The 27101-nt window shown below is 52.5% G+C and overlaps 10 protein-coding genes across 10 annotated transcripts; 7 read left to right on the top strand and 3 right to left on the bottom strand.

Annotated features, from left to right (window-relative positions):
• Positions 1-223: 223 nt before the first annotated feature.
• Positions 224-2537, top strand: BCR38DRAFT_485283 (double-strand break repair protein mus-23; the record flags this gene model as incomplete). Its single annotated transcript, XM_040863858.1, has 4 exons — positions 224-245; positions 306-433; positions 489-1581; positions 1630-2537. 4 exons carry the CDS (start codon positions 224-226, stop codon positions 2535-2537), a joined length of 2151 nt encoding a protein of 716 aa, XP_040715560.1.
• Positions 2538-6276: 3739 nt separating this feature from the next.
• BCR38DRAFT_485282 (LicD family-domain-containing protein) lies at positions 6277-7189 on the top strand (the record flags this gene model as incomplete). Its single annotated transcript, XM_040863857.1, has 2 exons — positions 6277-7031; positions 7102-7189. The coding sequence occupies 2 exons, from the start codon at positions 6277-6279 to the stop codon at positions 7187-7189; spliced, it is 843 nt and encodes a 280-aa protein (XP_040715559.1).
• Positions 7190-9109: 1920 nt separating this feature from the next.
• Positions 9110-10033, bottom strand: BCR38DRAFT_343025 (anaphase-promoting complex, subunit 10-domain-containing protein; the record flags this gene model as incomplete). Its single annotated transcript, XM_040855992.1, has 2 exons — positions 9110-9668; positions 9720-10033. The coding sequence occupies 2 exons, from the start codon at positions 10031-10033 to the stop codon at positions 9110-9112; spliced, it is 873 nt and encodes a 290-aa protein (XP_040715558.1).
• Positions 10034-11796: 1763 nt separating this feature from the next.
• BCR38DRAFT_343048 (peptidase family M1) lies at positions 11797-14510 on the top strand (the record flags this gene model as incomplete). The annotated part of the gene is made up of 2 exons (XM_040855993.1): positions 11797-11900; positions 11954-14510. 2 exons carry the CDS (start codon positions 11797-11799, stop codon positions 14508-14510), a joined length of 2661 nt encoding a protein of 886 aa, XP_040715557.1.
• Positions 14511-15260: 750 nt separating this feature from the next.
• BCR38DRAFT_342809 (transcription initiation factor TFIID 23-30kDa subunit-domain-containing protein) lies at positions 15261-15850 on the top strand (the record flags this gene model as incomplete). Its single annotated transcript, XM_040855971.1, has 2 exons — positions 15261-15392; positions 15449-15850. The coding sequence occupies 2 exons, from the start codon at positions 15261-15263 to the stop codon at positions 15848-15850; spliced, it is 534 nt and encodes a 177-aa protein (XP_040715556.1).
• Positions 15851-16281: 431 nt separating this feature from the next.
• BCR38DRAFT_485278 (uncharacterized protein) lies at positions 16282-16740 on the bottom strand (the record flags this gene model as incomplete). Its single annotated transcript, XM_040863856.1, has 4 exons — positions 16282-16318; positions 16374-16553; positions 16622-16637; positions 16695-16740. 4 exons carry the CDS (start codon positions 16738-16740, stop codon positions 16282-16284), a joined length of 279 nt encoding a protein of 92 aa, XP_040715555.1.
• Positions 16741-17479: 739 nt separating this feature from the next.
• On the top strand, positions 17480-19117 carry BCR38DRAFT_208192 (glycoside hydrolase family 5 protein). The gene is made up of 7 exons (XM_040854142.1): positions 17480-17914; positions 17965-18011; positions 18064-18130; positions 18183-18205; positions 18258-18309; positions 18358-18891; positions 19004-19117. Exons 1-7 carry the CDS (start codon positions 17708-17710, stop codon positions 19088-19090), a joined length of 1017 nt encoding a protein of 338 aa, XP_040715554.1. The 5' UTR covers positions 17480-17707; the 3' UTR covers positions 19091-19117.
• Positions 19118-20475: 1358 nt separating this feature from the next.
• On the top strand, positions 20476-23096 carry BCR38DRAFT_409536 (uncharacterized protein; the record flags this gene model as incomplete). Its single annotated transcript, XM_040858378.1, has 2 exons — positions 20476-21405; positions 21522-23096. The coding sequence occupies 2 exons, from the start codon at positions 20476-20478 to the stop codon at positions 23094-23096; spliced, it is 2505 nt and encodes an 834-aa protein (XP_040715553.1).
• Positions 23097-24010: 914 nt separating this feature from the next.
• BCR38DRAFT_208154 (ER lumen protein retaining receptor-domain-containing protein) lies at positions 24011-25114 on the bottom strand. The gene is made up of 3 exons (XM_040854141.1): positions 24791-25114; positions 24670-24728; positions 24011-24585 (listed from the first exon to the last, which is right to left on the bottom strand). The coding sequence occupies exons 1-3, from the start codon at positions 24813-24815 to the stop codon at positions 24025-24027; spliced, it is 645 nt and encodes a 214-aa protein (XP_040715552.1). The 5' UTR covers positions 24816-25114; the 3' UTR covers positions 24011-24024.
• Positions 25115-25177: 63 nt separating this feature from the next.
• BCR38DRAFT_434130 (WLM domain-containing protein) lies at positions 25178-26762 on the top strand. Its single transcript, XM_040860291.1, has one exon. The coding sequence runs from the start codon at positions 25458-25460 to the stop codon at positions 26493-26495; it is 1038 nt and encodes a 345-aa protein (XP_040715551.1). The 5' UTR covers positions 25178-25457; the 3' UTR covers positions 26496-26762.
• The last annotated feature ends 339 nt before the right edge of the window (positions 26763-27101 follow it).

The raw sequence follows: 27101 nt of genomic DNA, 5'->3' as shown, positions 1-27101 counted from the left end.
GCGTTTCGCGAATTGGCACCGTTTGTCCGAGCAAGCACCTGTGTCTGCCTAAGGCTACCTGACTTGGGTCTCAAGGCACTCAAGGCACTTGGTCATGATGAAGTTCAAGACACGGAAATGCCCATAGTAAACTGCATAGCGAATTCTGCCGGGGAAAAAATTCAAGGGTAAAGCACCAATTGTGTCGCAACGACAAAGTACCACCGCCGAGGTCCGAAGCAAGATGCCGCAATCCCAATATACAGGTAACTTTCGGCTTGGGAAATGGTTCGCTTTGCAAGTTTGACAACTGACATTTCTCCTAGAGGCGGATACGATTCGCATTCTCGTCGCTACTGACAATCATGTCGGTTACGAGGAGCGTGATCCCATCCGGAAAGATGATAGCTGGAAGACCTTCGAGGAAATTATGGACCTCGCTCGAAAGGAAGATGTTAGCTTCACAGTAGTCAACGGACATATCATACATACTGACTGATTTCAAACAGGTTGACATGGTTCTTCTGGCTGGAGACCTCTTTCATGATAACAAACCTTCCAGGAAGTCCATGTACCATGTCATGCGAACATTGCGTAAGAACTGCCTCGGCATGAAGCCTTGCGAGTTGCAGTTTCTCAGCGACGCCATCGAGGTGTTCGATAGCGACGCATTCGGCCACGTTAACTATGAAGACCCAGATATCAATATTTCTATTCCCGTCTTCTCTATCCACGGCAACCATGATGACCCCAGCGGTGATGGCCACTTCTGCTCGCTTGATCTTCTTCAGGTCGCTGGACTAGTCAACTATTTCGGCCGCATCCCAGAATCGGATAACATTGCAGCACGGCCCGTCTTGCTTCAGAAGGGCGAGACCAAGTTGGCGCTTTACGGTTTAAGCAACGTCAGAGACGAGCGCATGTTCAGAACGTTTCGAGATCGCAAGGTTAAGTGGTTTCGACCTAACGCTCAGTCTGGCGATTGGTTCAATCTGCTAGCTGTCCATCAAAACCATCATGCCCATTCCGCAACGAATTACCTCCCTGAGAGCATGCTACCAGAATGGCTGGACCTGATCGTTTGGGGACATGAGCATGAGTGCCTAATCGATCCCTCCCATAACCCGGAAACCGGATTCCATGTCATGCAGCCGGGATCTTCGGTCGCGACGTCGCTTGTACCAGGCGAGGCTGTGGCAAAGCATGTTGCCATTCTCAACGTCACGGGCAACGAGTTCCAGGTCGAGAAGCGCCGACTTAAGACGGTGCGCCCGTTCATGACAGGCGAGGTTATTCTAGCCACCGACAAGAGATTCAAAGGCCTGGAAAAGAAGAAGGACAACCGTCAAGAGCTTACGAGAAGACTAATGGCCGTGGTCGAAGAGATGATTCAAGAGGCTAATGCTGAGTGGCTCTCGATACAGGAGGACGATTTTGATGCGCAGCCATTACCCCTCATACGCCTAAAGGTGGAATACACACCCCCTGAGGGCGGTCAGTATGATTGCGAGAACCCGCAACGTTTCTCGAATCGATTTGCCGGCAAAGTAGCCAATACGAACGATGTTGTATACTTTTACCGGAAGAGAGCTGCGCAGACGAGTAGGTACACTCAACGCTCCGCATGGCGTGGAAACTAACTAGGCACAGGGAAGGACAAGGTAGAGATACCCGAAGAGCTGTTGTCAGCAACAGCGGGGATGGATTCAATTCAAGTGGAGAAACTCGTCGAGGAATACCTTGAAGCTCAATCCCTGAAGATTCTGCCACAAGCCCCTTTCGGCGACGCTGTCACACAGTTTGTCCAGAAAGACGACAAGCACGCAATGGAAGAGTTCGTTAAGGACTCCCTGGAAGCACAGATCAAGCAGATGCTGCGCCTTGAGGACGAGGACCCCGACCTCGACAACGCCATGGAAACCTACAAGGCCAAGGTTGAGCAGCAGTTCAAAGCTGGGGCCTTGAAGATCGAGCGGAAGAGGAAGCTCAAGCCCAAGCCGGCTGGTTGGGATTCTGATCTCGAGGGCCACTGGGACGATCAACCTGAGGCATACGAGACCGTTGAAGGATCTGCTGAAAAAAAATCACAAGCAACCCAAGGGACGGGCCGGGGAAAGAAAGCATCGCGAATCCTGGACAATAATGACGATGAGGAAATGGAGGGTGTGGAAGAGACGTCGGCCCCTAAACCTAGAGGACGAGGAAAAGCGGCAGCCAAACCTGCACCTGTCAAGGCTCCTGCGAAAGCCCCGGCAAAGGCTCCTGCCAAGAAACCAGCGGCTAAGGGTCAAGGCCGCAAGCCAATCTTTGAGGAGAGCGATGAAGATGATGACGTCATCATGGACGACGACTTTGAGCCTCCCCCTCCGCCCAAACGTGCGGCTGCGACAAGATCTCAGCCATCGCGGAGTGCAGCTGCTCCTGCAGCCAAGACGAGGCAGACGAAGTTGAACCTTTCGCAGAAACCGTCTCAGCAGCAGCCCATGGAGATTAGTGATGATGAGATATCGGATGACCCTTTTGAGTCTATACCAACCAAATCGACACGAAAGCGCTAATAGAGTTATGACCCAACTCAAGTCATTCCGTTTCTGCAGGCATCACGCTAACCGAGGTTGCCAAGACCGGCGTACTTCCACGGCAGCAACTGATGTAGACCACTCGAGTGAAACAACCGAAAGGTTAGTTCTTATTCTCATACAAGCTAGTGGCCTTGGAATACTCAGAACTCATTGCTGAGGTTATCGGAGTCTTCATCACTTGGACGCAGCTATCATGGAACATGTTGTGATTAGAGCAACGACTCCTGGTTCATTGGCGTTATAAATTCGACATGCTGGAGATGGATAGGTCACCGTAGAATTTATATTAAATACGCCGTAGGTGTTAACCCTCGGTACCTCTACAAGTACTCCCTTAAGGGGCTATAGATGATATAGCGGGCCCTTAAGCCGCGTCGGGCGGTTATACAGGTAAACTTGTAGCCAAACGACTACTAAACCTGTCCCTCCCTAAGTCTGTGCTACAACCCCTGCCTGAACTACCGATAAGTGTGGTAATGTGGCACTTAAATTCGTCCTCAGGGGTGGGATGCTGCTGATGTGCAGAAGATGCTCGACTATTTTTTGTCGCGACAAGTCGTAGTATCTGCTAATTGGGGTTCTCGTCGAGCGTATACATCTCAACCATACGCTCAAGTGGATAGACCGTAACGTGGTCAGACGCTCGCAAGAATCGCGGCGAGAGGGGGTCCGATAAGGGGTCGGATTAACGATTCGAATTCTGGACCGGCTGTCGAGTTATATTCCGCCGACGTAGTGCTTGACGGTCGACTGGCTAGGATGCTCGTAATCCTAAACTGCACCAATCTCCCTATTATCGCTAGGTAGGCGAAGTCAACAAGGTGGGCAGCGCGCCGTAAGGGTTGACTAAACCCCCTTGTGTGTCAGCTGCGGGATTCGAACCCGCGACTCGTCACCGACCCAAGTGGGTGAGGCTCAAATCGGGACTTATCTACCAGCGAAGTGACCAACTACACCAGCCGGTACCGTAGAATTTAATGCAGCAATCGCCGCATATTCTTTTAATGAAACTACCAGCAGACGGGCACTTCTGTCTAAACTGGCATGAAAGGCGCTTAGTTTGCTTACTGGAAGCAGAATAGCATTGCGATCCAGCAACATCAACTTTATCGCGAGTCAACTAATTCGAAACTCCCTGGCCTATCATGGAGACCAGAGCACGAGTGCAGCTGCCCTCTGGTCACCCTTTGGCGAAATCAGCAAACTCATTAGTCAACTGCCGTCTCATCCTCCCCGTCCAAAAAGGTTGTCTGCCCTGCTCCTGGCTATTCTTAGTGTCATATCTTGGCATCAAGATCTGCCATCCCGACCTTGCCGGTATCACAACCCACCCCTTCTTCGTGCATGGTCTCATATATTTCCGACTAGGATAGTATCGACGAATCCACAGTCTGCACTCTCCTACAATCAATTTTATTGGCCTCGACTCGTACAACCCCGCAAGGAATTCGACTTTCTTGGCGAATGCGGTCATTGCCTACCGTACGGCGCAAGTCGTCGATTTACAGGAATAAAGAGAGTTTGTTCTATTGATTTTTAAACACTTCTTTTAATTTGCCCAGGGGAGCAAGTGAGCACACGACACCACTCTGAGAGATCTGAATGGTTGCGACTTGATTTCCCAGCCACAACTGGTGTTTGCATCCTGCCCCGACACAGAAGGATTCGACAGTTGGTAAACACCACATTAATCGGGGAGGGAGGAGGGTGACAACGCCCCGGGAATTCGGCAGCAATTCTGTTTGCAGAAGGAGACATGAGACAAGAAAAGACAAGAAAGAAAGCTGACACTTTTGTCATGGTCGTGTGGTTGGCGCATTGCCGAGCCCCCGGGGTGTCACTCCCACGAGAAAGTTAAGTCAGACGCGCTTCATTTCCACCCACCCGACTCATGACACCAAGCTCTTGGCGCTTCTTTGCTTTGCTGGTGCCCCAATGTTCCAATCAGCGTCGGCGCATCAATTTTCTATTCTTCAGAGTTGAACTTCTCGTTGTGAATCTGTTGCGCTTCATGGATTGGTCTTGTTATCGTCAGCTCTCGGGAAATGGAGACAATGAAATAAATGGATTGCAAGTTCGGCAACGCCGGCAACGCCGTTAAACGATGGGTACAGAAATAGCCAACGAGCGCTTCCGCGGGCGGCTGCGCGGGGTCTGTATTTAGGCGATCACCCTCGCATGGTGATTCTTAACCAACTGTAGTGTTGAGGGGCCAAAAGATGTGCAAGATAAGGACGGTGCTCGTTGGGCTGCGCCTCGCGCATCCACCGCGGCAGCACTCTCGTGGTTGTTGGATTTGCTGCCTTCCAGCGACAGGTCTACCTTTGGGATCTGTGTGCCACATAGGCGCCTGCAGGCTTCCAAGTACCACGATAGTTTCGCCCCGTTATACACGACAGAGGTGATTGCCTCCGACCTTGGCTTTGCGGTGCAGAGGTCATGTTGTGATACCCTGAATGCCAGTAAAGAGACGCTGGTTAGATGACGGCCATTGCAGCTTGCATAGCATGTCCGTCATACAGTCGCACCATGTCAAAACTGGGGGAACATTGGAGTCGCGTCAATAATTGAAGAGTTCCAGGACAGGAAAAAGGGCGGACGGCTAGGATGTGAAAAAAGTGCAAGCTTGGACTTACAAGCATGGGAAAGCATGCCAACCTGCCTTCTCAGCTGAAGAGATGCTTTAGTTCGAAATGAAACACACTCTGCTGGTGGACACGTGGTCGCCGATGACCTCCCGTTCCTGCCGTTTCTGCGACGAAGTCAGGCTGCATGAGCAGAGTTTCTTTTGCCAACGAAATCCCAGGTAGACAACCTGCCAAATCTGAAGACGATTTCTGCTTCGGTATCTCGACGCAGCACCGTCATAAATGCCCAATATAAATTTGAGTAGCATGCGGTCAGGATGCAAGCCTCACGCGGCCTCTTGCCCGTTGGGGGCTAGCATGGATCCAACAGTCGTTTTCCACCCGCATGGCCCCTGCCAAAGTGTCACAGTGTTTACGTATGCTGGTGTGCCCCTTGACGACACCCCGGGAACTTGGATCCAATAGAGTGCAGGGTTTCGGCTCTATCGGTCTCATTGCTGCGAACCGCAGCGAAGGCCAGTTTTATTCTTCAGGCATTGCCCAGCGACCATTTGTGCAGTGCTGTAGCGGCAGCGCAACGGACCCGGTACCATGGACAACGTGGGTAATCTGAATATATCACTTCACTGCTCCCGGCTGGCATGTACGTTGTGGTAACGTCTCCGTACTCCATACACCCTCCTTTTACTACTTTTTGTTGCTCGCGTGTTCATGTGTTCCGAGCATTTCTGCGTCCCATCTTGAACATTACCGCCAAGAGACCATCGCATTGGCTACGACCTTTTGCCAAGGCCTTCATTACACGCAGGCATCAAACGCTCAACGGCCTTTTTGCAAACCTTTCGGTTGGCTGTCGCGTCGTCGGGACGAATCCATAATCCCAGAACGAACCGTTACCCCGAGGCATCTGGGAAATCAGCCTCACCGATAATCTGTCCGAATCAATCACCGTCTCAGTCTACTGGTACCTCAGGTCGTGACACCGCGGCACTCTAATCTAGGCTGTCTGACCGTTTGATCGACTGGTTTGACCATCATCCACCTACATTCGATATAAATCGCAAATCCCTCGATTTGTTTGGTTGTTTGTTTTTGTCTGCTCTTTCGCATCTTTGCGTCTCGCGACCATGCGTCTGCTTCAGTCAATATTGGCTTTGACCCTCGCGGCATCATCTGCCACAGCGGTACCGTCCGAGTCCATCAAGAGGAGAGAAATAAGCGCCCGCGGACAAAGAGTAGACACGAAATACTTCCACGAGCCGGGCGGCGACAACGAGCTGGGCCACTATGACATCCGGTACTTCAAGCAGAAGGTGCCATACGAAGAACACCGGCCAGCGCTGCAGCACCTCATCAGGTCCTACTTGACCACCTTCCGCAGCCTCGGCGTTGAGACATGGCTCGCACACGGCACCTTGCTCGGCTGGTGGTGGAACGGGAGGATCATGCCCTGGGACTACGACCTCGACGTGCAAGTCAGCGCTCAGACACTGTACTATCTCGGCAACAACCTCAACCGCACCACCCACGAGTACAACTACTTCGACCCTATCAGCGGCAAGCCCATGAAGAAGGAGTATCTGTTGGATATCAACCCGCACCACTCCGAAATCACACGCGGCGACGGCCAGAACGTTATTGATGCGCGCTGGATTGATCTGAGCAATGGCATGTTCATCGACATCACCGGCCTGGCCGAGCGCGACAGCCACAGCCCCGGCGTCTGGAGTTGCAAGAACTTCCACAAGTATCGCACCACTGAGTTGTATCCTATGAGGGAAACTGAGTTTGAGGGCGTACCTGCAACCATCCCATACAGCTTCGACTACATCTTGACAGACGAGTACGGCCACAAGAGTTTGGTGACGACACAGTGGGCCGGGTAAGTTTTTCCTCCTAACCCCTAACCCACCAGTCCGTCTGTCAAATATCCATGCTGACAAGTACCTCAGCCATCGTTGGGAACCCGAGCTGAAGGAATGGATTAAGATACCCAAAGACGACGAAAAGAAGGAGGAGGATAAAGAACAAAAAGCGTAATGAGAAACCGAGTAGTCGCCAATTTGGGTTTGGAACCAAAAAGTAAAAGCCGAAATCGAAACCGAAACCGCAGAAGTCGAATTTGGCGAAATGGGGGGTACCGACTCAGCGCGCCCTATGGACCGGACCACGATAATTCACGGCCTGTTATTGTCGCTGACATCCTCAACACCGCTGCGCTAAAGGCGAAAATGCATCTCTGTCGTTGCGATGACTTATCTCGGCATGCCAACATGAGAAAGAGCCACATCGAGATAACTCCCAGGCCTTGATGTATCGGTTGGAGCTGTGCCATATCAGCGTAGAATGGAAGGCCAGTGTGCTGACCACCCTGACGGCTCCTCGCTTGTTGCGTTGAGAATCTGCAGCGGCCAGTGTAAGCCCTTCGTTTGGGCACTTCGTGTATCGGACGTTCCAAGCAATCTTTCTTTTTCTTGAGGCGACCGCATATTTTTATTTCTATGCTTCTACGTATCGTCATGCTTGCATTGGAACGGAGTCAGAGTTGAGCATCTGGACTTGGATTTTTGGAGATCTGGGAATGATTTCAGGTGCGGCATTGTAGTCTTTATAGGTTATTCCGATTGCGGTTGCGCAGCGAATGAAATGTACAAGAATGGGATACCATAGACTAAATAAGTTGTGTGCATTGTATCGGGCGGAGTTTCAGATATCATAAGAGCGAATGAGAACAGGAGTGACCTATACAAGGTGTATCCTGATAAACTTAAAGTACAGTCCGAAATCATGCTGGTGAATGGACTTTCGTGATATCTGTTCCATACCTTGCTTACTTGGACGAGTGCCTACTACACATGTGTAGTACAAAGACTGCTTCCCCTAGCCTTTGTCGAGTAGCTGACCACCTTGAAAAGTCTACAGGGGAGCTGATAGCCATAGTCACTGTTGGAGACCGAATTGCCGTATGCGGAAATGCCGCTCAGGGTAATGGCATCCCAGCCGTGACTGCATCGGCCCTCTGGCAGTACACAAGCTTGGTATTCTGGCACTGCTCAGATTCTGGAGGTATCAGACAAGTAAGCTGACAGGTGAAGCTGCAGGTAAACCGAGCATGTCGTTTCCAGTATGAGGAGGGGGAGTCACATCGTAGATCAAGCAGCAGATATTATGCCTTTATCTACCTTTACCACATAAATTTGACATGCCATCACGTCTGGAGCAATATTTCTTGGGGAGGTTGAGCGGCTGTACCCCTATATGCTGGCGAAATGTTGGAGGCTGATGCTGCAAGGACGATGGAGCATTATGAGACAGTATAATGAGTATGCGAATCCAACCCAGGATCTCGAGGATTGGGCCAACGGGGACAAACGAAGATATCACGACAGAAGTCCATGAGTTTGAGCCACGCATTTGATAGGCTTTCCACTTCCTCGTGCGGGAAGTGAAAGCAATTTACCTCAGTCCCATGATACTGCACCAACTAAGTCAGATGGAGGGACGATTGGACACACAAACGAAACAGACGTAGGTGAGATTCAAGATCTTCACCCTCTAAAGATTTGTGTCTTGCCTTCCATCATGGCATAAAAAGGATGACAGGCTACCGTAAGCTCCATAAGCATAGGACTGTTGTGGGACTGTCGTCGAAACAAAATGGACCTGAACCAATGTCATTCGCCCAGCAGCGATTGCCCCTCTTTGGGATCAGTAGTATAGAACTCCCACTTGGCCAGTTCTGGAACTCACCAACTACACTGAAATAGAATGCCACTCCCATGTCACTAATTCGCACCTCGAGGCTGTAGTCTTGTGTGGGACCCAAATATCATTTTCCGCCCAGTGCTCGGATAGGCCGACGCTCAACTCAACACAGGGTATCATTACCACCATCAACCAATGCCATGAATGCTTAAACGCCCCTCCCCATGCCATGCCATCCCAGTCACGACTTGATGCTCACCGAATCTCGGGTTCTCTCATGAAATCGGGAATCGTCAGCCCTCCATCTCCAGGGGCGTACTTTTTGGTTGTGGCCTTGCGACGACGGACCTCGGCATCATGCTGAAGGACCGCACCATCAAAGTCATCCTCGTATACCTTATTTCTGGCACGTTTGTCGTCCGTGTCGTTGATGGCGTCAACCATGTCCTCGACCGGGTTCTCGGCGGTATCGACACTATCATCCAAGGCGTAGACCTTAATTCCACGAATGTGGGTGTCCTTGCCGTTCTGGTGATTCTCAAGCACGACGACACGTACGAACCAGCAGCAGAGCGAGTTGCCATCGGGGCCCCCGCCCGCGCCGGCAATAGGAATGTCAATCCAGCCCTTGGGCATGTTCAGCTCGAGGGTGGTGAAGGGGATGGTGAGATTCGGACCAGTTCCAGCCGTGATCTGGATCTTGGTCGGGGTGTAACTCTCGTCGTGCTCATAGTCCAAGTAGAGTCGCAGAGCGCGGATCTCGACACGCTTGATGAAGTGGATGTTCAGTCGATGCGGCTGAGGACCATCGGATCTGGAGGTTTGTGTTAGCTGAGCATAGAGTAGCATCTCACGTGAAACTCACTGCCAGAATTGGTTGACATCGTCATCGCGAAGCTCCTTCACTCCGCATCCGGGCTTGTAGCTGCTGACCGTGAAGCTAGCAAGGTTGCTTATTTCCTTCAAGCCCACGGATGCAGGGTCAAATGGTGGATCCTCCTCCTGGACATCAGCCTCGTCTTCTGCTTCCTGGCCATCTTCGCCGTCTTCATCCTCTACTTCCTCCCCGTTCTCATTCCCGTCATCTTCGTCATCCACATCGACCTCTTCGTTCTCAAGGCCTTCAACTCGGTCAGCTTCATCGTCTTCTTGACTGTCGGTGGCTTCCACGGGATCCATGTTCTCGAGGTCAGAATATTCAAGGTTTCTGGCCTCCATGAGATCGATGTTTTGGGGATCAGAACCAGGAAGGTCTGTGGCCTCCATGGAACTGATGTTCTCGGGTTCCGAATCACCAAAGTGCCGGAACTCGGGGGCAGGTCCTTGACGACGCAACCACTCTCGTTCTGCTGGATCATGTGTGTTCCATCGGTCCTCGCGTGGCTCCACGGCTTGAACTGCTCTCTGGTAGGTGCAGTAAGTAGAGCCGTGGTGGAGGTACGTACCCGGTAGGGTAGCGTTTGGGAGTTGATTGGCGGCATGATCAATTATACCATTTGCGGTGTGCGTGCAAAGTCAGGACAGACAGGAAAATTGGTTGATTTTCAACACAGTGGAATTTAGGGTGCAAAAAAAAACGTTCTCTTCTGAGGCATGAAATATTACAGGCTGGACTCTACTCACTTTGAATTGGTTGCGCCCATTGTGCAGGTGAACGGGCTTGGGCATCACCACCAGCTTCCAACACCCAAGGATTACCAGACTGCTGACCTTGTCCACCCCCCCTCTGGAAAAATCGTCGGATGCCGGCATCTCGGCCACCCATCTGCTGCTGGTTGTCCATGATGCGGTTGTGAACTGGCCACGTCGAGTTCAAGTCAACAAAAGATGACTATTGTCAAATGTGTAAAGGAACAGGGTAACGACCTAGATACTGTCTGGAGACACCATTCGATGTCATAGTGGCTCGAATAAACCGCCAAACAGTTTACTCCACAGTTGGTGGTATTGTACTTCGTTACGATGCAAGGAGCCTGCCTTCCTTCCGAGTCCTCTTCAGGTTGATGTTTTGTACTCGATTAAGTGATTTTTCTTTATTGCATATTGTAGATGCACAAACTGTAAAAGCCTTCCCTATAGCGGGCTAGTGAGGTTTCATACCCCCATAGTTGGATCTATTTAACCTGTATATAGCAATTTCGGGGGACTCACGCCCAGTTCGTCTGATTTTGCACTCATTCAAATGCCTCTACTGCTTGTCACCACATATGTTAGCACCCTCCCCTTCCGTTGATCGTCAGTGTCTCAATACATTGGTCCTTCGTTGCAACCCATCAATCTCTCTTCTTTTTTGTTTTCGTACATCTATGATACCTCACCCAGCCAACTGTCTTGGTTGTTTTAAATGCAGGAGCTCCCGAACTGGAACTGCCAGTATTGCAAGGTCAACTGGTATCTTGGGCACTAGTGCTTATTCGCAGCACCGGTTCTGAGTTAAAACCCATGGCTATCCATCAATGCATATGAGTATGAACCGGACAATTCTGGAGTAGAACATCCAAGCATTGTATAAACACTTGCAGGCATCTGTCTCATGTGTGAACAGCTGGTTGGTTGAAGGCGACAAGATTTGCTGCAAGAACTGCCGTTTGTCCGTCGCCGATCAAAGACGGCGTAATCCAGCCATGGAACCTTTTCTTGGACAGAGGATTGTCTCGATTGGAAGGCGAGCTGCAACGTCACTTTCAAGGGACGTTAGGAATTTGAGGGGCTTCACCACTACAAGCAGTTCATCCAAGCCTTTTGCTTCCCAGAGTAGTTACCCGACTACGCAGTTGCAGAATACTCTACCTCGGCCGTTTAAGGCAACACCACCTGCCCGTTCGATACTGGGCTCATTGTCTCCAAAATATACTTTCTTGCCCCACCCGAATATACATCCACGTTCGACCTTCTCCACCACGCCTCGAGCACAGTGTTCTGCCATTATTCCTTCAAGCATCATGGCTGACCGAGATATCCTGCCCGCGGTTTTCAAGCCCTCCCACTACAACCTTTCCATCTCGGCACTCGAGTTCGAGAATTGGACTTACCAAGGGAAGGTGACGTAGGTCATCCCGCCAGTCTACCGACCCCGATCACGGGCTAAACAGATTATAGTATCGATGTGACAGTGACGGAGTCCACCAAAGAGATTGTGCTCAATTCGCTCCATATCAAGCTGCACACTGCCAAGATCACTGTTCAACACCCCAACGCGTTACAGCCGCTGGAAACCACCAACTTTGCGTACGATGAGAAGAAGCAGCGCGCCACTCTGAGCTTCGCTGAGGCCATTCCAGCCTCTCAGAAGGCCTCTCTGGAGATCATATTCGAAGGCATCATCAACAATGACATGGCTGGGTTCTACCGCAGCAAATACAAGCCCGTGGTCCCAGCTGCTGCCTCGGTTCCGAAGGATGATGAGAATCACTACATGTTCAGCACTCAGTTCGAAGCCTGTGATGCCCGCCGTGCATTCCCGTGTTTTGATGAGCCCCGTCTCAAGGCCACTTTCGACTTCGAAATCGAGATCCCTGATGACCAAATTGCTTTGTCGAACATGCCTGTCAAGAGCACCTCGAAGACCAGTGGTGGCCGACAGATGGTATCGTTCGAGACGACACCCGTCATGAGCACCTATCTTCTTGCCTGGGCTGTTGGTGACTTTGAGTATGTTGAGGCTTTCACCGACCGTCGCTACAACGGCAAACAGATCCCCGTTCGAGTGTACACCACTCGGGGCCTCAAAGAGCAAGGCCGCTACGCTTTGGAGCATGCCCCCAAGACCATCGACCTGTTCTCTGAGAGCTTCGGCATTGACTATCCGCTTCCTAAGTCTGATCTCCTGGCGGTGCATGAATTCACGCATGGAGCGATGGAGAACTGGGGCTTGGTAACGTATCGTACGACTGCTGTTCTGTTTGACGAGAAGACTTCGGATGCTAGGTACAAGAATCGTATCGCGTATGTAGTCGCTCACGAGCTGGCACATCAGTGGTTCGGAAACCTTGTCACCATGGATTGGTGGGATGAACTTTGGCTCAACGAATCTTTCGCGACATGGGCCGGATGGTATGCCGTCAACGAATTCCATCCCGACTGGCAGGTCTGGGCCCAGTTTGTTGGCGAAGGTATGAAATCGGCCTTCAAGCTAGATTCCATGCGCGCCTCTCACCCAATCCACGTCCCAGTCCAGGATGCTCTGGATGTCAACCAGATCTTCGACCATATCAGCTACCTCAAAGGCTGCTCTACCCTCCGAATGTTGGTTAACCATCTGGGCGAGAAGACGTTTTTGAACGGTGTGTCGATTTATCTCAAGAAGCACGCCTATGGCAACGCTAAAACAGAAGCGCTGTGGGCCGGCCTCTCAGAGGCCTCGGGCGTCGATGTCGACTCCCTGATGGGAACTTGGATCAAGAAGATTGGATTCCCCATGTTGACTGTTGCTGAAGAGCCCGGTCAAGTTAGTGTCAAGCAATCCCGCTTCTTGTCCACCGGCGATGCTAAGCCCGAGGAAGACCAGACAACATGGTGGGTGCCTTTAGGCCTACAAGGCAAGACTGACACAAAGGAAGTCCAGACACTAGCGCTTACTGCCAGAGAGGACACCATCCGTGATATGGACAGCGATTTCTACAAGCTCAACCACAACGGTACCGGTTTCTACAGGACGAACTATCCTCCGGCTCGATTGGCCAAGCTTGGCACGCAACTTGGCAAACTAACTGTCGAGGACAAGGTATCAATTGTGGGATCTGCCGCCGATCTTGCATTCTCCGGATATGGAAACACCCCCGCGCTGTTGTCGTTCCTTCAAGGCTTCGGCAGGGAAACTAGCCAGATCGTTTGGGCACAGGCATTGGATTCTGTCAGCCTAGTGAAGTCCATCTTCGGGGATGACGAAGCGATCAAGAAGGGCATGGAGAGCTTCGTACTAAAACTTATCGACGACGCAGTTGGGAAGATCGGATGGGAGTTTTCTGAAGACGAGGAGTATCTCACCCGTCTGCTTCGGAAGAGACTTCTTCTCAGTGCTGCTATGAATGGACACCGGGAAGTGTTGGAGAAGGCCAATCAACTTTTTGAGTCGTGGAGCAAAGACGGTGTTGCATTTAATCCCAACCTACGAACGATTGTGTACCGTGCTGCAATCAAGGCCGACGCAGCAAAGGCATTTGGCGTCCTGAAGAATGAGTGGGAGAAGGGCGCGTCGATTGACGGCAAAGAAATGTGTCTCGCAGCCCTAGGCCACATCAGGGACACAGAGTTGATCAACAACAAGGTTCTACCATTCCTCTTTAACCTCTCTCCTCCGGCCCCAACGTCCAATAGTGTCCCGAGCGGTGACATGCACACTCTTGGATCAGCACTGGCAGGCAACTCGTCATCCCGTCCGTTGCTCTGGGAGTACCTCCAGGCCAATTGGGACCAAGCCACAAAGAAGATGGCAAACCCTGTCGTCCTCGACCGGTTCGTCAGAGTGACTTTGAACAAATTTACAGATGCCAAGTACCTGGGTCAGATTGATGCCTTTTTCAAGGACAAAGACACAAGCTACTTCGATCGAACCCTCGAGCAGGTGAAGGATGCTGTACGGGGACGTGCAGCGTACCGTGAGAGAGACGCCGCGGTGTTGAAGGAATGGCTGAGCGCCAACGGTTATCTCTCATAGCTGACTGGCATTGGACGCCATGCGCACGGGGATACCAGAAGATAGCGTAGTCCCAGGTAGTTTTTACAGACCTGCACAGCGCTGTTCCCAACCAAGTAGATTCAAATTCGTGTATAAACCGCTGCGAAGGCGAGAGTTACTCCCACATGTTTCCTGCAATATGTCTGGTCATATGGACGAGGGGCATTTAGGCCGACATATTGTTGACACGCAAAATAGACGGTGCTCGCTGCGTGTACGATGTGAGCTTCTTGGAGCTTCTTGGACAGTAAGCATTTGCCAACAGTTTATCTATGGATTAGAAGGGGGCGACAGGCGTTTTTGTAACAACCGTGGCAAACGTGCTTCAAGTCGAAAAAGTCTTTATTTCATGGTTCGGAGTGAAGGCTATTGAGTGCGACGCCCAGCGACGGTGCACTGTGCAACTGGCCACTTACACTTGGACCAGCCACTCAGCACTAAAAGGAGCTCATTCCGCAGTAGTAGAAGCGACCAGCAGGTTCAAACCATTGACCAAATTAACATCCGGCCAGACCCTCCCCATTTATCAACCCAAACAAGTATCACGAGACATAGCAACATCCTTGCTGCAGTGAAAATAATAGAGTCACGTGACTGCTTTCCTCGTCTCGCGACTCGACCTCTCATCGTGTGGTACCGTGCTCCATTCAACCAACCCCAAAGCCCCAGCGCCCATCCGAATCTATCAACATGGCGAGCGCACCCCTCGAAAATGCCGACCAGGTGCCCATGGCGCCCGACCCTTCCCAGCCTGAGGGAGAGGAGGAGGTGAACCCCCCGCCGCAGGAGGCCAAAATGCCGACTCGGAAAGACATCTCGCTGAAGGAGTTCCTGAGCAAGATGGACGACTATGCGCCCATCGTGAGTTCCTCCTCGTCTTCCGTATTCCCCATTCTAACTGATGATGATGGTAACAGATCCCCGACGCAGTCACAAACTACTACATGACGCGCGCCGGCCTCCCGCCTCCCCCGCAAACCGACCAGCGCCTCGCCCGGCTGCTTGCCCTCGCCACCCAGAAGTTCGTCGCCGATATCGCAGCCGATGCGTATCAGTACAGCCGCATCCGCGCCTCCAACACGAGCGCCAATAACCCCATGGGCAACCTCGGCGCCGCGGCCGGTATCCCGATCCCTGGACAGACGCAACCCGGTGCCAAGGACCAGGGCCGGGGCGCGCCGCTGGGGATCCAGCGCGCGGGTTATGGTGGCGGTGGGCAGGGTGGTAGCCAGAATCGCACCGTGCTTACGATGGAAGATTTGGGCATGGCGGTTGGGGAGTATGGCGTTAATGTGAAGAGGAGCGAGTTTTACAGATGAGAGATGACGACTATGATGCACGCACGCATGCGCGCACGCCGTATGGATGGGTATACAGGTTGGAGGTTGAAGGCGTCAGGCAGGGGTGGCGTTACGGAACTGTACATTTAGCTAGGATTGCCCGCTTGAGAGACAGAGAGCGAGGCCGATCCAGCAGCCTTCGGTTGGTTCTTCTCAAGGTTGATTGATTGCATCGCACCGAGGCACGGTCACTGGCGTTGTCATCATTTTTCATAGAGGCGCGTGTGGCCCCAAATTGATACGACTGAGGCCATTGCAAGGCCACGCTGATGTACATATACTGTCTTCTGCTATTCGCTTGACCTTTTGTACAAGTAGTCGCCGTCGCCGTAACAGACACAAATATGCTATCACTTCCCTGAAGAATCGCCTCCAAACGCCATGGGTATGCCAAGATTTCTTCCGTTCTACTACTTCCCTCTGGCCCAGATGAACGGCTTTCTCGTTCTAAGCAAATGGTCAACATTTAATGGTGGAATAAGCAAAACGGGAGATCACGTACACGGAGAATTCGCCCAGCTTGTGTCCGACCATGTCTTCGGTGATGGCGACCTCGTTGTAGACCTTGCCGTTGTGCACGGCGAACTTGAGTCCTACGAAGCTGGGGAGGATGGTGGCGGAACGCGCTTGTGTTTTAATGGGCTTCACCCACTCACCGGGGGCTGGACGTACGATTGGAAGTCTAATTCATTGCGTAGACGGTCAGTCACACTTGTCGTCGGGATGGTTGTTGGTGATTATGTTTCTTACGGAACGATGTGAGGTCCTGTAAACCTCGTTAGCATGCCTTTCTGCCATGGGACGGGGGAGAAAATGGGCTTACCCTTCCAAACGGAACGTCCCTTTAAGAGACACCTCGTCGGTTGCATTTTCCCTGAATTGGCTGGTCAATTGTCGCGTCCAGAGGCTGACTTGAAGGTCTGGGTGGTCTGTTAATCGCAAGTTGCCGGAAAATGAACGGATTGGGTTTAACTAAAGTCCGAAATATCGTAAAGGGTGCTATCAAGTTGGCCCCACCTGGACGGTCGACTTACAAGCAACAACTACTTGAATATGGTTACCTTCCAGCCCGGAGGTCGCTTCCATTCATTTACGGTGCAGCTTGCTTGCTTCCCATTTAACCTAGATTTGCGCCTGTTTGTTTCATGCCATGACAAAATGGTGTGTGCCAGTGCTCCTGAGATTCGGTCATCGTCCGTCTGGCACAAGTTTACGGTGTCTCTGCCGTGTGTTCCGGAAGCTGTTCCCCCGCCACCCTCAAAGCAGCAACCAGCTTTGGCTCGGCGCATTGAATATGGTAACGACGTACGACTCATCCATAATAGCCATAACTATGGAAAGTCTTGGGTCCTAATCAAGCAAAGAAGGTACTTGCTTGAGCCAACTCGGGACTTGTCCTGACGTTGTGTCGTTGTACTTGAACTTCCCCTACGCCGCATCCCAGAGGTTGGGTCATGTACTACATAGTACTATTCAAGGTCTCAGGGCCAGGGCAAGCCAACGCTTCTCCAATGAGATGACAATTGCGTTACCCACATTCTCTACATCCTGCCCCTCGGCGCTCAAGCAGGTGATGCAACCCCAATCTGAGGCTCACGATTCCGGTTGCGACATCTGCGATGGTGATCCCTTAATTGCAACACAGACGGACTGAATCAGAGCCAGGAGCATCGTTGATATTCCACTTTGACCGGGGCGGAGCTTTGGTCTCCGCCGCCACCATTATAGGAGTACCTACGATGTATAAAAGGCCACGATGGATACCGAAGGCTAGAAACACAATGGTCCGTGTTCAAGCTGAACATTTCGTTTGCCATTCCGTTGTGGCAAAGCATCATGAAGTTTCTTGATCTTCTTCTCGGCGCCTCGACGGTTGCTACCGTCCTGGCAGCCCCGACACTGGAGCCAACGCCTACGGTGAGGAAACGCAAGAGCAAGTTCCAGTTCACTGGTGTCAACGAATCGGGCGCGGAGTTTGGCAATACAGCACTGCCAGGTCAGCTTGGAAAGGACTTTACTTGGCCTGCTCACTCGGCCATCGACGTAAGAGCCTCTCGTCAACACGAGGGATCAAGACACTAACTCGTGACAAGACAATGGTTGGACAAGGCATGAATACGTTCCGAGTCGCCACGATGATGTTAGCCTCCGATGTTGGTGATACTGCTGTGGCTTGACGTTGACTATTTCAGGGAGCGCATCATTCCCACCCAGCTGACGGGAACTTTCAACGAGACCTACGTCGCCGGACTCGATGATGTGGGTTTTGTATCTTCGACTGGAGAATCCGAGACTGACTTTTCCTTACCAGATCGTTAGTTACATTACTGGAAAGTGTGTTGACGAGAATTACAATTCAGCGACATGAAAACTCACTCGGTCTCAGGGGAGCCTATGCCATCATCGACCCTCACAACTTCGGTCGCTACTACAGCAACGTATGAGCCTGAATGAGCCTAGTACGTGGTGGGAGCTAACCAAGTCAGATCATCACCGACACTGCCGGGTTCAAGGCCTGGTGGACAACGGTAGCTAAGCGATACGCGACCAACGAGCGGGTCATCTTTGACATCAACAACGAATTCCACGACGAGGACAACGCCGTGGTCGCGCAGCTCAACCAAGCGGGCATCGATGGGATCCGGGCCGCTGGTGCGACGTCGCAGTACATTTTCGTTGAGGGCAACTCGTGGACGGGCGCCTGGCACTGGGTCTCGAGCGGCACCGCCACCGACATGGCCAAGCTGACGGACCCTTCGGACAAGATTGTCTATGAAATGCACCAGTACCTCGACAGCGACGGGTCAGGCACCTCGACGACGTGCGTGTCGGGTACCATTGGCCGCGAAAGAATCACGGAGGCTACGGCGTGGCTCAAGGCTAATGGCAAGAAGGGCATTATTGGTGAGACGGCCGGAGGTGCTAATACGCAGTGTATCTCGGCTATTCAGGGCATGTTGTCGTATATGCAGGATAATTCAGATGTTTGGACGGGGTGGTTGTGGTGGGGTGGCGGTCCAGTAAGTAATGTCCACCCTCGGTGTTGTCGGGCTTCTCTTTCGTCCTGTTTCTCTGGACAGGAATTCAAAATCTTGATGGGAAGTTACGATGGCTAATGATTGCTTGGCACAGTGGTGGGGTGACTACATCTACAGCATCGAGCCCCCGTCTGGCATCGCTTACACGGGCGTCTTGCCGTCGATCACGCAGTTCATCTAGATCGAGACTCTGTCTGTAAAAGCGAGTGGCCACGGCCAAGTATCCGGCTGACGATTAGCTGGCACTGGTTTCGCGGAGACTAGTCCGCTTTGTTTTCTTTCCTTGTACATACGGTGATGTTGTTTTGGGTTTGGTGTGTGCAGCTGTCACGATGATGACAGGGTCATCAAGGAAGTACATGTAAACCTCAAACCCAATTCGTGCCTTTTGTTCTCCATGATGCGAGTCGTCGGCTAGTCGGCTGTCGTGTGCAGCTGGCCTTGTACACATATGGATTAAAGGCCTTCGCGATACCTGATTTGGTCACCCTTTCGAGTGCATCGAATTACTTCTTCAGACTCTCGCCCGCACGAAGTAGAATCGAACACCGGGGTTGGCACGCTCGGGTCAGGCCGCGAGAGCTGAAAGCGGTAAAATCTACAAACTATGAGCCAGGAAAGAATGGAACGACCTCGAACCACTCAAGCATCCGTTGCTTGAAACATGACGTCTCTCAGCTATGGGCTCGTCCCTTTTGTTTTGTTCATTTCTTCATGCGCCTCGTTGCCTCATACAGAAAACGTGGCAAAGGGCACTGGCACGCTGCGAGTCGGAAGCCGAACGAAGGTGTGTTAGGTCTTGTGTCGTGTCTCCATGCCTTGACGTTGTGTGGGTTTCCGGATAGTTTGAAAACCAGGATTCTGTCAGCTCAGAGTTTAGCTGCGGTTTTCTTCCTCGCCTCGACTGCTGCCCAATGGCGACTTCAGACGGTTAAACAATGAGCGCTAGCAGGAGGTTTCCCGCTGCTGCATCATGCGTACTAAGGCCGTGCGGGAGCAGGGGAGCACAGGCATCTTCCAGTCTCGCCTTCAAGGTGTCCCCGACTGCTGGGATAATGCTGCCATACGGTCCCTGACGTCGCCTCGCCGCTTGGTGAGACTGCCAAAGCTCACCAGTCAAGCCAGTTTCCTATTCGACGAATTTGAGTTATTCTTGCGAGAAGAAAGCAATGGTGAGGCCGGCAGTACCATGCATGCTACAAAGCCCGCCGGGACCTTAGCACCCCTATTGGGTTCCGGTGCTAGGCATCCCCGGGGGGCCCATCCCATCCATTCTGTGGACCGTGGGACTGATTTAGATGCTAAGTGAGACCCGAGAGTATAATTCCGTTCTGTCTTGGTGATCTCGGCCATACACCACAGAGTCTTATAATATATTATTTCTTGACCAGAATCCAGAATCGCAAACTACTCTCTTTACACTTACTTCTTAAGATCGTTGGTTCTTCTGTGAGACACCACTTTTCATTATTATTCAGGTGATTAGAAGAGAGTTTCTAGGTCGGTTGGTGGATTTGAAGTAATAATGGACATGGGTCTATGATAAGGAAGAAAGATGCAGTCGAAATGGTGAAAGTCGAGATCATATCCTCCCTCGTGCTACTGGTCTTTTCTGCGGTATACCTACCGGCAGTCTTGGCAGGTGACTATGGACCGTCACCATGCGAGTTGGTGAAGGAAAAAAGCCGACATGGCGACAGGAAGAGAATGGACGATGGTGTCTGTAGGCAGCACAAGGAGCCACGGTCCAGGATGAGGATAGGGAGGGACGTGGACGAAATTCTGCGAGAGGAAAAGGATTCAACACCGTTGCCCTCATCAACAGCCACGGTGCTGTCCTCGACCCCGACAATAACACCACCGCCCATCCTCCCACCTTCGTTGGTGCTACCCAGGGCCCAGCGCAACATTGTTGAGGGCAAGCTTGAGGGCGTGAAGGATGATGAACTAGGCCAAGGCGAATCAAGAGAATCGGGAAACGCCAGAGACGAAGAAATCGAACAGCGGTCGCCGTTAGAGCCAACAGTACCGGCTCCGAGGCCCCTAGACCCCATCGGAGCCGCCATCAGTAGCTCGTTGACGAACAGTGCGTCTTTGGCGCTCGCTTCCGTATCGTCGAGTTTTTTGGGCATCATTGTCACGCTTACGTCCCAGTCGTCGGCTGATGTGGCGTCCATATCGTCGAGTTTCTTGGGAGTCATTGCCACGCTTTCGTCCCAGTCATCAGCTGATGTGGCGGCCGTGTCGTCGAGTTTCTTGGGCGTCATTGCCACGCTTTCGTCCCAGTCGTCGGCTGATGTGGCGGCCGTGTCGACGTCGTTGGGATCGCAGGTTGCGGCAGCGAATGCGGCGGCTGCGCAGGCGACGAGCTTGGCCGCGAGCTTGAGTGCCAGTGTGGCTTCGTTGAGCAGTAGTCTGGCTGCTATCACCAGTGCCAGTGCCAATGCCAGCGCGGTCCCCGCATCTTCAACTTCGACTTCTCAAGCGACTGCAAGTGTAAGTGCCAGCGCGAGTATTTAACAAAGCGCAACAGCTACTAGTACTCCCTCTACGCTGTGAAACCCCTGAAACACACTGATAGCACATGGAAATAGTACTGACCAACTCAGCAGGCTGACAGCAGCGGCGTCCAATCGGGAAAGGCGGTGGCCTCTATCCTCACAATAGCACAATTCGTCGGTATACTGGTCGGCACTATTATAGGGTCCGTCATCATCACCTTGCTACTCGTATACTGTATTGCCCTCATCCAACGCAAACGCGACTCGAAGGCAGCCTACTTAAATGCTAGTGACTCGCCAACCTCGCAGACGGGATTCCGTTCCAGACCTGCTGGAGACGACTTCCGGGAAGATAAGAGACAGATGGCATACCCCCCCCAGCGCAACCGGGAAATGTTTAGCGGACCCACCCAGCGTCTGTCCAGACGTCTTACCATCTTCGACGAAAGACCTCTATCCGGTGGCGAGACAGCCGGTTTCGGCTTCGATGGAATGGAGTTTGGCCCAAGTGCCGCGAACACCACCGCTTCGGGTTCGTCTCCACGAGAGCCACTGCCTTTAGCACTTGCCAAACCTCCAGGTCTTGACGGCGAGGAGACGCTGCAGGTCATCCGCAGGGACAGCGGAAGAAGTCTTGGCCGTAGTATCAAGCTCGGCGATCCACCAAGACAGGGGCCAACAGACTCTGCCGTCATCCTGGGTAGCGCGACCAGTGGTCGCTCCCGGAGTTTGACGCATCGGTCCTCCCAGGTGCAAACCCCCCTATCTCTCAACCCCCCGAACTTGCCGCCACCGAGCGCGTACGACATCCCCGATGTGCCCATCTCCTGGGGCACTGTCGAATTCGAAGCCGCCATTCCCGAAAAAGACCAGCAGCAGCAGCGACAACCCTCATCCAAGCACATGGCCCTCGTAGCCCAACGACCCTATACCCCACCACCAAGTTCGTTCCACTCACGCTTCTCCTCCCGCGACACGACACACTCACACCGCCGCCAGACCTCAACACAGTCCTCAATCCACTCCCAATCACTATCCCAACACCGACGCAACCCCTCCGTAAGCCCCATTAGCGTAATCTTCCCTCCTCCCTCCCCAGCTCAAAGGGCAATCGCCATTTCCCCCATCAGCCCACCCCCCTCTTCTCCTTTACCGCCCCTTCCTTCGCCCGCCCTTTATCTGCAACGGAAACAAGCCCAACAACAAGAACCAACCAAACGCCAACGCGCCCCTGTTCCCGCGGCGCTACAGCGCTTTTTACCCGACCGTACCAACAATAATGGCAACAATCACGTCCAGTCTTCCGACTCCGCCCCGGCGCCGACATCCACATCTACACCCCAACGTTCGCCCCTCCACCAAGCGACATTTAGTCTCTTCCCCAAGGTGTCCGAGTCGCCGTCTGCGGACGAATCGTTTAGTCAGCGGCTGACGAGTATGCGGAAACGGAATGATTGTGTGGTGTTCTGGCCCGGTTCTTCTGGTTCTGGAGCAGCGGCAGGAGTTGGAGCGGCTGTGAGTACGAGCCTGAGTGGCCTGTCCAGCCCGATGACGCCGAGGTCGGCGGACACCGAGGGGATTCCGAAACATCCTTCTTCTATTTCGTCTGTCGGGCCGGGGAATTGGGCGACGGTCAAGTCTACATTTCCCAGGGGGGCAGGGAGGGGGACAAATGAGGTTGGCTGATACAGCGTTGAGATTAAATAGAGGTGTACAATATGTACACTACAAATGTATTATGAATTACGAGATCGGTGCGGCAAGGGCCGGGCGGCATCGGAATACGGGCGGCTGGTTGTGTGATCACGGTCACGCCGATGAACAGCCCTAGGATTGGGTTGGCTGCGATTGTACTGATATGAGCATGATACCAGTGATGGATGAATTGGGCCTGGAATGAGTTGACAGAGAGTTGCATACCAACGGTGTTTGGACAGATTTCTTTTTGTATAGGACACTGAGCATGGACTGCATATAACACGTCAAGCGAGCAGGATGCCAGGTTCAACAGTACCGGCGTGTCGGAAGAGGAATTACCCACCTGAACCACATGCACAGCTCCAGATTAGCAGGATATAATCAGTTGCCTGTTTGGATGAGAGACATGTCAGTTACAGAATTTCACAGCATCCTCTGTCCAATGCGACTCTTCCGTCTCGAATACTGCGGTCAGTCAATTGCACATTGTGTAGACTGATAGCACATGGACCCCACAACCCGAGCGTTCCAAATCGTATCCTTCCATTCGCTATGTACAGCCCGAAAGTTAGGTCTATGGTGTTTTTCCACCGTAAAATCGCATACTCGGCTCGCCGGTGGTGCCAACCCAAACCTATCCCAACGCCGTCCATGCGGAACCCCGGATCCGCTGGCCGGTCGTGAAGACATTCCCGGCCTCACCTGTCAAAACCCAGAACCGTCTCCTTGCCTGCAGATAGTCCAGATGTCCATGACTGGCCTGCATCATAACGTTATTATTGAGGTATCGAGACCCCTGAAACACGGGCGCGTGGACCCCAAGTTGGCACACTTCCCTGTAGTGTCCAAAGCCACTAAGAGGCTCTCACAGGATCCCAGAGCCAGTTGATGTTGGTTGATGTAACACGCAGGCGCCTTATACCGGCAACTTGAACTTCTTGCCCTTCATGACCTTGGTGTAGTAGATCCAGAAGAAGTCGCTGTACAGAACGGTCTGAATGAGGCCAGCGACAACGGCGATCCAGTCGATCTGGTGCTTGGGCTCGGTGAAGTACCTCCAAATCCAGTTGGGAATATAGAGGGCGCGGTAGGCGCCGAGAGCAAACAGATAGTGCGTTGTGATGGTCTCAGCCTCGCCGGTGCGTTGCAACATGAAGAGCTGGGGCAGGATCGCAACCGACTCGAGCCAGATGGAAAAGGCCCAGAAGATCTCTGACACGGTGTACTCGTAGGGCAGGAGGACGGCGAGCACGGTGGCACCGCCTAGAAGGTACTGCACGCGGAAGGTGTCGAGGCCCGGGTCGTGCGTCGGCTTGTACTTGGTCGTCATCAGGAAGATGATGTAGCCCTGCGCTGCAATAAAGAGGATCTTGAATATCAAGTTATACACGCTCTTTGTGCTGAACAGGTCCAGGTAGCGCGTGATGTATACGATGAGGTAGAGGGCTTGTGACTTGAACGAGATGCCGGTGCAGCCCTGAAGAGTGGAGGCAAATAGGTCAGCCGAGTCGATTTGGGGAGGCGTAACAAAGCAGGCAGGCAGGCAAGCCAGCCAACTTACATTGAGCTCCGTCATCTTGTGCAGTAGTATCAGGATGGATCCCAAGTGGGAGAAATCTCCTACGATAGAGCATTAGATCCCCCATTTCTGCCATCCATGCCTCCACGTATCGAGCACCCACCCAGGATTCGGAATATGTTCAACATGGCGGGCGACTGTCAGGAGCTAGAGCTCCTTGCAATTCGTTGGTGATCGTTTCCGGTAAGAGGGGCTACCGACAAGGCACCATCAATAGGCCGTCGACGGATGGAAAACTGAAAACGGAAGCAGTATCAACTTCGCGGTGAGTTGGGGATCTAAATCGCCAAGCGAGTCGCTGTTGTGCTTGGTGCTGATGTTGACTTCCACAACAAGCCGAAGCTTCATTCTCGAATTGGAATCGGCAAGCCTTAAAGGACACGACGCGACTCACCCGTGATTGGACCCCTGAAGAATGGCCGTGCCCAGTGGCTTGACAGGCACTTCTAGCCACACAATGGACTTCAAGATCGCCCGGATACAGGGGGGTTCGCTGCGCTAGCAGCAAATGCTACCCGGGGTTCTCTATTCTAACCTAGGCGCTGACGTATTACCAAGCTGGCCTTCGCCGAAGCTTCCAGCTCCCGATGCTAAGGACGAAATATTATAAACCATCATGTCCTCACAGGACAAAACCGGGCATGTTCTGTCGTGAATGCGCAAGTGCTGCTATTCAAGGCTGACTATCAATAATACAAAACCTTACTCCTGCACCAGTACAAACGCGCCGGCTGTCCTTAGAAGTCTGGAGACCACCGACTTGCGACAACATGGCGGACCCAGCGAAGGAGGACTCCATCTCCATGTCGTTCACGCACAGTGGCTCAACACACAATATGACCTTTCCCAAAGAATCGACAATAACTGATTTGTCCAAACAAGTTGAAGTCCGCCTCTCAATTCCCATTAGCAACCAGAAATTCGTGATCGCGAAACTCGGTCTCCTCAAACCGCCCTTCAAAGACCCCGATCTGCCCCTGACCCATCTTGAAAACAAGAAAATCACCCTCATGGGCGCAACCGCCTCCGAAGTCGCGTCTCTCACCTCTGCCTCGCAAGCAGCAGCAGCCCGTGAAGCCTCCATCGCTGCGGCGCGCCGTAGCCAACCGCGGGCCTACTCGCGGCGCAACCCCACCCAAGCCGCCGAAGCCAGCACCTACACTTTCCTTTCCATCCGCCCGCTCCCCAACCTGCCCAACCCCGAGCGCTCGCGCGCCTTCCTCGAGCGCCTCAAAGCCGACCCGGGCATCGTCGCCGCGATGAAGAAACACCAGTTCAGCGTCGGGCTTTTGACGGAGATGGACCCTCTGACGTACACGGAGTCGAGCCTCGAGGGCACGACGCGCATACTGGGTTTGAATAGAAATCGCGGCGAGGTTATTGAGTTGAGGCTTCGCACTGATGCGTATGATGGGTATCGCGATTATAAGACGATACGGAATACGCTGTGTCATGAGCTCGCGCATAATGTCCACGGGCCGCATGACCGGGATTTCTGGGATTTGTGTCATCAGATCGAGCGCGAGGTCGCGAGGGCGGATTGGAAATCGGGTGGGCATAGTGTGGGGAATTCAGAGTTCTATGAGCCACCTGAGAGTAGTGAGGAGGTTGCGTATGATCACGGGGGATGGACAGGTGGGCAGTTCGTGCTCGGCGGTGGTGGGGGATCGAGTGCCGGTGGAAGTAGTACGGCGGGTGGTGGGACGTTGAGCAGGAGGGAGATTATTGCTAAGGCGGCAGAGGAGAGGCTTAAGAAGATGGCGGAGGAGCAGCAGGAACAGGATGGGCAGGGTGAAGGCTCGGCATGAGTTTGAAAGCATGGTCGGGAGGGAGTACCCCCCTGTGATGGTGATGATGGGATGATGACATTTCGGTATTACATTGCGACGGCGTTGGAAGGACTAGGACATTACTATATAGGCTAGGTCGACACCAAGTATCCCAGAGTATGGCTGGGCTGTGATATTTATCGTTGTTGCTCAAACCAACTAAAAGACAGTCGAGCAGCCACAGCTTCAGTGTGTCTTATAATACAGTTGATACACTTAGAAGTTTCAAGCATACCTGATGCCCTGGTCTAACTTCCCAACATATATGCGCAATGTTTGAAATTGGATTCCTGGCTAGTACACGGTAGTAGCGCAAGACTGCAGTCGAATGGGTTGTTATTCTCATCGGCAGATTCCGGGGGTTGGAAGATTACTACTACTACAAGTTTGGAGATAAATGCACTTGGTTGTTGTATTTCGGTGAAGACTCAGAAATAGATTTGCGCGTGATGATGGGAACAATCTTGGATCATGTCTTGGGCCCCTTTACAGGTTAAGCCCCTTTCCCTGGTTCTCATGGGACCACTCAGTCGTTTCTACACCAGGCGCTTATGGTCTGATAACATTAAAACTGGATAAGTCTAG

Source organism: Pseudomassariella vexata (assembly GCF_002105095.1).
Source record: "Pseudomassariella vexata strain CBS 129021 chromosome Unknown BCR38scaffold_7, whole genome shotgun sequence".
NCBI lineage: Eukaryota > Fungi > Ascomycota > Sordariomycetes > Amphisphaeriales > Pseudomassariaceae > Pseudomassariella > Pseudomassariella vexata.
This window is presented reverse-complemented; position numbering and strand designations above follow the sequence as displayed.